At 32.8% G+C, this 6,737-nt stretch overlaps 1 protein-coding gene across 1 annotated transcript in view; it reads left to right on the top strand.

Moving 5' to 3' along the window:
* Nucleotides 1-6,737, top strand: part of LOTGIDRAFT_234474 (hypothetical protein) — a gene marked incomplete at its 5' end in the record, with an annotated part of 32,730 nt that overhangs the window by 18,747 nt on the left and 7,246 nt on the right. Inside the window, 15 exons of the mRNA XM_009062416.1 lie at nt 70-126; nt 588-741; nt 982-1,052; nt 1,157-1,297; nt 1,704-1,884; nt 2,187-2,328; nt 2,679-2,800; nt 3,076-3,215; nt 3,501-3,648; nt 3,818-4,069; nt 4,322-4,525; nt 4,617-5,360; nt 5,705-5,917; nt 6,182-6,226; nt 6,354-6,398. Coding sequence (XP_009060664.1) covers nt 70-126; nt 588-741; nt 982-1,052; nt 1,157-1,297; nt 1,704-1,884; nt 2,187-2,328; nt 2,679-2,800; nt 3,076-3,215; nt 3,501-3,648; nt 3,818-4,069; nt 4,322-4,525; nt 4,617-5,360; nt 5,705-5,917; nt 6,182-6,226; nt 6,354-6,398 — 2,659 coding nt within the window. The remainder of the gene's footprint in view (nt 1-69; nt 127-587; nt 742-981; nt 1,053-1,156; nt 1,298-1,703; nt 1,885-2,186; nt 2,329-2,678; nt 2,801-3,075; nt 3,216-3,500; nt 3,649-3,817; nt 4,070-4,321; nt 4,526-4,616; nt 5,361-5,704; nt 5,918-6,181; nt 6,227-6,353; nt 6,399-6,737) is intronic.

A 6,737-nucleotide genomic window follows, 5' to 3' on the forward strand; every position in this document is an offset into this window, starting at 1 on the left:
CAGTGGTCTAAAAGAGTATGTATTTATTATAGATACCAAGTGTTCTAAAATAGTATATATTTATTATAGATACCAAGTGGTCTAAAAGAGTGTGTATTTATTATAGATACCAAGTGGTCTAAAAGAGTATGTATTTATTATAGATACCAAGTGGTCTAAAAGAGTATGTATTTATTATAGATACCAAGTGGTCTAAAAGAGTATGTATTTATTATAGATACCAAGTGTTCTAAAAGAGTATGTATTTATTATAGATACCAAGTGGTCTAAAAGAGTGTGTATTTATTATAGATACCAAGTGTTCTAAAAGAGTATATATTTATTATAGATACCAAGTGGTCTAAAAGAGTGTGTATTTATTATAGATACCAAGTGGTCTAAAAGAGTATGTATTTATTATAGATACCAAGTGTTCTAAAAGAGTATGTATTTATTATAGATACCAAGTGGTCTAAAAGAGTATGTATTTATTATAGATACCAAGTGGTCTAAAAGAGTATGTATTTATTATAGATACCAAGTGGTCTAAAAGAGTGTGTATTTATTATAGATACCAAGTGGTCTAAAAGAGTATGTATTTATTATAGATACCAAGTGTTCTAAAAGAGTATGTATTTAGTGGTTTATCTCTACATGATGGTAGTAAATACAATGTGAAGGTTATTGGCTGTAATTTAGCGGGATTATGTATATCTTCTGTATCGGATGATATTTTAGTTGATACAACACCTCCGACTAGAGGTAAGTCAAACAATATTCACATTTTAAAGGAATGCGAGTATTAAGAGAATATAAAATATGAAACAAATCTTTCATGAATGTAATGGGTATAGAGAATCTCACAGTAGAAAACGTTTTCCATTGGATTTCAGGAACCTTCGCAATAGAATCGAACCATGCTGCCAATATTAATCAGACATCCCGGTAGATGGATCGAATGGAACACAACATCATTGACTATAGCTTGGCTGGGATTTGCAGATCTTCATAGTGGTGTACAGTATTATCTTTTATCTGTTGGTACCAAACCATTTTATACTGATTTAAATAAGGTGTGTGAGTCTTTTTGTTTTCATCCTCGCCGATTTCATAATCATAATGTACTTTTTATCCTCTTTTTGACGATGTATGTCATGATTGGTATTGTATACGATAGGATGGTAAAACTGTGAAATACTTGCATGAGGATGGTAGATTATTGGAAAATGAAGGAGAAGTACAGACTAAAACAGTTGAAACAGCAGGAAATCTCGTCCATGGAATGTCTGTTTTTATATCTATTGTAGCTACTAATGGGGTAAGAACAAAAATATTTATATCTTATTTTACTTGCTTAGGCGTTCCAGGACCTGGTTTGTTTCTCAAAAATTCGTACGATTAATCTTTCATGTTAAGTAAAGAAATACGTGAAAATGTATTTCTTGAATATTCTTCTGTAAAATAGCATCTTGTGGAATACGTAATATAACGTAAGACGTTAAAGAAACGTTACGTTATTGACTGCCTTATACGCGTTTCTTAAAAATGGTAACGTTAAATTACGATTGAAAATAAGAGTTGAATAACTCATTAAAAGTTGTCCAAGGTTTTATTTTAAGTTAAACGTTTTTCCGGCGTAAAATATAATATCAAATTTTTTCAGAAAGATAAAGATTAACTTAAAAGGTTAGGATTGTATTGCATCTCACATGTATTTTCTACAGGTAGGATTAAAGAGTCAACCAATTCACAATGAATTTCAATTAATGCATGCTGACCTCAGAACAAACGATCATGGATCATTGGTGAGAAGATGCCGACCATATAACTGTGAAGGTCATTGTGTTTGTAGTGAACAAGATAAAATATGTCCTAAACCAGATGGTAATGGTTGTATAACAAATGGTAACACAAAAAAATATCTTTATAATATATATTATTCTTTCGTGTAACAATATTTCAGCTTAGCCATACAGTACATTTTGACAGTGTAGTCGATGCTCGAGAAATGCATTTTGTCAAATATAAAAATATATATATATATTTAAAATATGTTATGAGCATAACATAAAATATTCAAGATTGAAGGAGTAAAAGCATCCAGTTTAATCGAGACTTTATCGAACCTATAGTATCATTATTTACTTACACCCTTTCACATATATGTGATTGCCGCATATATCCTTATATCTATTTTTGTTTTGTAGACAGTGACATAGATTTCATTCAAGTTATAGATGTAACTAATCTACAATCAACTGATAAAGTTCAAACTAATTATACACCAACTAATATGTTTCTATCTGCTGAATGGAGACTTTTAACCAATACAACATCTCAACCCGTTAGGTATATTGCTATTATGTTAATATGTTATTATGCGGGCATGCGGACGATCTTCAAATAGCCGACCGGCTGCGGGCAAACGAGGAGACAAAAAATCTATAGTCGATCGTTTTCCACTATGTCGATAATCAGGTGCAGATCATGCAATTAATCTGATTAGACGATGACGTACGCACTGTTTTGCAGACGATAAAATATCAAACACTCTATATTTTTCATTACAAAAATTTTTCCGAGTAGTATGACTTCTCAGGTTCAGTGGCTGTACAAACTACATTTCAATGAAAGCGAATACACTAGGACATGGCTGAGTTTTCAGACTGTTTAAAAGTATAGAGCTTTGCGTTTTACAGGTACGAAGTTAGCATTGGTCTGTCTGACGAAGACCAGCCCAGTGGTGTGTTTGATTCATCTGCCGAACGACATTGGTTTGATGTTGGTCAAGATATGAGTACAATTATTACACTAACCAAAGGTTTGTAGAAACATGTTGCTATGATAATTGACACTATGGCATGCTTCACCAAAGTATGATCATATTAATACAGAATAATACTTGAAAACCCATACGACCATTTCGTAATTTTCACGTATTTATATTTATTATATTAACATTATACGTAATATTCTTGACTGTAGTGTATTATGTAGGTCTTAGTAACAGACAAGATGTTAGTCTAAAATAGATCTTTATTTCTTGTTGTGGGATTAAGTCTACATTATAATCTAGTCAAACAATATTTGTTTCAGATAATACCCTACATGATAACCTGGTCTATTCAGTATTTGTAAGAGCGTGGTATGATGATAAAAGATATTATATTTATAAATCACCTGGTATCACTGTGATCTCTAAACCTTCAACTCTGATTTACATAAGGGGAGTAGCCGTAAGTACACAGGATGTCAATTTGTCATGTAAAATACATTCCACTGTGCTCACATAGCTGTGAATATAATTATGTTAATTTTGTTATGCATATAAAATTTATTTAAAATTCTGAAATGTCAATCTATTTTATATTTTGTAAAATCATGACAAAAAGCCCTAGAAAAAAACCGAAGATAAACTTTTGAAACGGTAATCAAATATTATTTTATTTTTTAAATTTTTATTATATCCCAGTACAGGAGGAGTACTTGTTAACACTATGGTTTGTTTTGTTTTACCACAGGTTAAAGAATTAGAACAGACAACAAGTAATAAAGATATTGACTACCAAATAAACAACAATACAATAATAGTTGGTTGGAAAGATAAATTTAATGGTGGAATTCATGGTATAGATTATTACCAGGTTTATATCAGTACACATCCACAAGGTATACAACTTCTTCTTTTACATTTATGTACAACACGTTCCTTGTATTGTTAAATTAGATTAATTTTCATTCATTCTTTCAAACTTTTAGACAATGTAGAAATAAATAACAGATCGACTTGAGAAACAACTTATGCTGCTAGAGTCAAAAAGTTTATATGCTATTTCAGGTCACAATATCCATAGGACTGACACAAAAGTATTGCCACAGCAGAAATCATTCAGTATATCTGAATTAAAGTTACAAGAAAATAAGATATATTACAGCACAGTTTTAGCCTTTAACAAAGCTGGGTTTTGTAGCTGGAGCACCAGTGATGGCATCATAATTGATTCTACACCACCTTCAACTGGTATCATACATGATGGATTAGGTATAAGTGCGTTTATGGCATTAAAGTATATCTCCTGCACCAGGCAGGGTATGCTCACTCTTTTATACCACGTTTTTATTATAAAATACTTACTCATTGATCATGTAAAATGTTAATTAGCTGTTATCAGTGTTTTGACAAAATGTTGTGCTGGATTTCTGGTTTCGTTTTGCGGCTCGGATCGCTAGTACTTGGTTTATTTATGCATTAAATGATACTCGTCATTGAATATTTCTATTGTATAACTAAAAGCATGATGCAAGATTTTTTATATTTTACAATTTTTTTGTTTTGTTCCAGGCCCATACGACTCTGAATTCCAGTCATCTGACAGCTTGATTTCTGCTTCGTGGTATGGTTTCTCTGATATAGGATCAGGGATTGTGAATTATAACTGGTGTGTTGGTAGACTGAATGACACCACTACTTGTGATATACTACCATGGACTAATGTTGGTTTGGAAATAAAAACCACCGATCAATCGCCTGTTACACTGAAATCAGGTAAATGAATACAAACAATTCTGTGCATAAAACGAGAACGTTTTGTTTGGGTTACAAAGTCTGTTTTTTTTATTTTCTCATTATTATGGAGCTAAGATCTATCATAAAGTGTATGCTGTAGATGGTAGTGGTTTACAATCACAAGTTGCCGTCTCTAATGGGATTATTATTGATACTTCACCACCTGAAGCAAGTTACCTGGAATTTATTGGAGAGAATCTCATCCTTAATCCCTCATTTGAATCAATATCTGATGACACAACAACTTCTTGTAATTCTAACATCCCAGAACATTGGTCTACAGATTCACAATCGTGTGTTAAAACTCGATCATCTCAACATTCAACAGCTCATGATGGTGAAGTTTATATCACAATAACAGATCAGATTCAACAAACCATTCAAAATCTAGATACAGATTGTTCTTATCAGCTTACTGTACATGTTGGTTATCCACATGACATCTTACTATCGAATCATATGGTAGAAGGTTTTATTAGATTAGGACATGAAATAAACAGTTTTAAACTGAATCCAGATCTCTGTCAGGGTGATAGTTCTCAACTTGTCAATGTGATTCATTGGTATAAATTCACCTATATTTATCAACCAATAAATACACGAGAGAAATTAGTAATTGGTACAACAAGAAATAATATGATATTGGCTATAGATGATCTAGAACTTAGAAAAATAAATCATGTATCATTGAAAGATACCAACAATAATCATATAGTATATCACCCGACTTTTACACCTCACTGGTCTTCCTTACATTTTCACTGGTATTTTAAAGATAGCGAAAGTTCTATAGTGGAGTATCAGTGGGCTCTAGGTAAGTCATTTTAAGTCACATTTTCATCATTCGTACATTAGGTATATATCATGACTGAATTTTCCAAGACCATCGACTTTCTGACAAATATAATAGTGGCAAATGCTAACAAAATATGAAAATATAAGTTCTCATGACAACACCAGATCGTCCGTTGGACAAAAGCATTATTAGATGGCACATTAATAATCATAATATTATATGGATAAGAGTTAACATAATACGCAGTTTAATGACTCATACCACTTATATTTGTTCAGAAAACTCATTAATGTCAAGAAGTAGTATCAATGTTTATGTAAAATAATTGAACAACAAATACTTTATATTTAATCTATATTCAGGTACAGTGAAAGGTGGAACTCAGATCAGAGAATTTACAACCACTGGTGATAGAAATCACGTGACTGTTTATAATCTACCCTTGGTTCACAACTCTCGGCTATATTTCACTGTTAAAGCGCGAAATGGTGCTGATCTAACCTCTCTATCACATAGCAACTATATGTTGGTGGATACTACGCCTCCTGTTGTTATTCATATACACGACGGTACAGGTACGTGACGTTATACTGATTATAATATAGAAGGCACTACACCTGTTATTTATCTACATGACGGTACAGGTACTTGACGTAAATACTGATTATATTACATGTATATTAGACATTACACCTCCTGTTGTTATTTATGTACATGATCGATGACGTTACAGGTACTTGACGTTCTACTGATTATATTACATGTATATTAGACAATAAACCTTCTTTGTTACATATAATACAGTACAGGTAGGTGACGTTATACTGATTATATTATAGCAGACACTAGACCTATTGTTGTTATTTGTATACATGACGGTACAGGTACGTGACGTTATACTGATTATAATATTATAATTGACACTACACCTCCTGTTGTTATTTATATTTATGACGGTTATTTATATATATGACGGTACAGGTACGTGACGTTATACTGATTATATTATAGTGGACACCACACCTCCTGTTGTTATTTATATACATGACAGTACAGGTACGTTACGTTACACTGTTTTTATTATAGCAGACACTACACCTTGTTGTGATTTATCTACATGACGGTACAGGTGCGTGACGTTATACTGATTATATTGTAGTAGACACTACGCCTCCTGTTGTTATATTCCCCCAGTGGCCCGGGGTTAAGAATAGGTCCACCGNCCCCCATTGCGTGTCGTAAGAGGCGACTGAATTGGGGCTCCTCGTTTGCCGTGAGGTGCGACCCGTGTCGGTTTTGAATGGACTCCTGGTGGTTGAGGGTAACATACTTCCCAATACATCACTTTAGGCCAGGGGATTCTTAGCCGGGTGACCAGTGTGGCCCACACTGGTC

This window comes from Lottia gigantea (genome assembly GCF_000327385.1).
Source record: "Lottia gigantea unplaced genomic scaffold LOTGIsca_51, whole genome shotgun sequence".
Lineage (NCBI taxonomy): Eukaryota > Metazoa > Mollusca > Gastropoda > Lottiidae > Lottia > Lottia gigantea.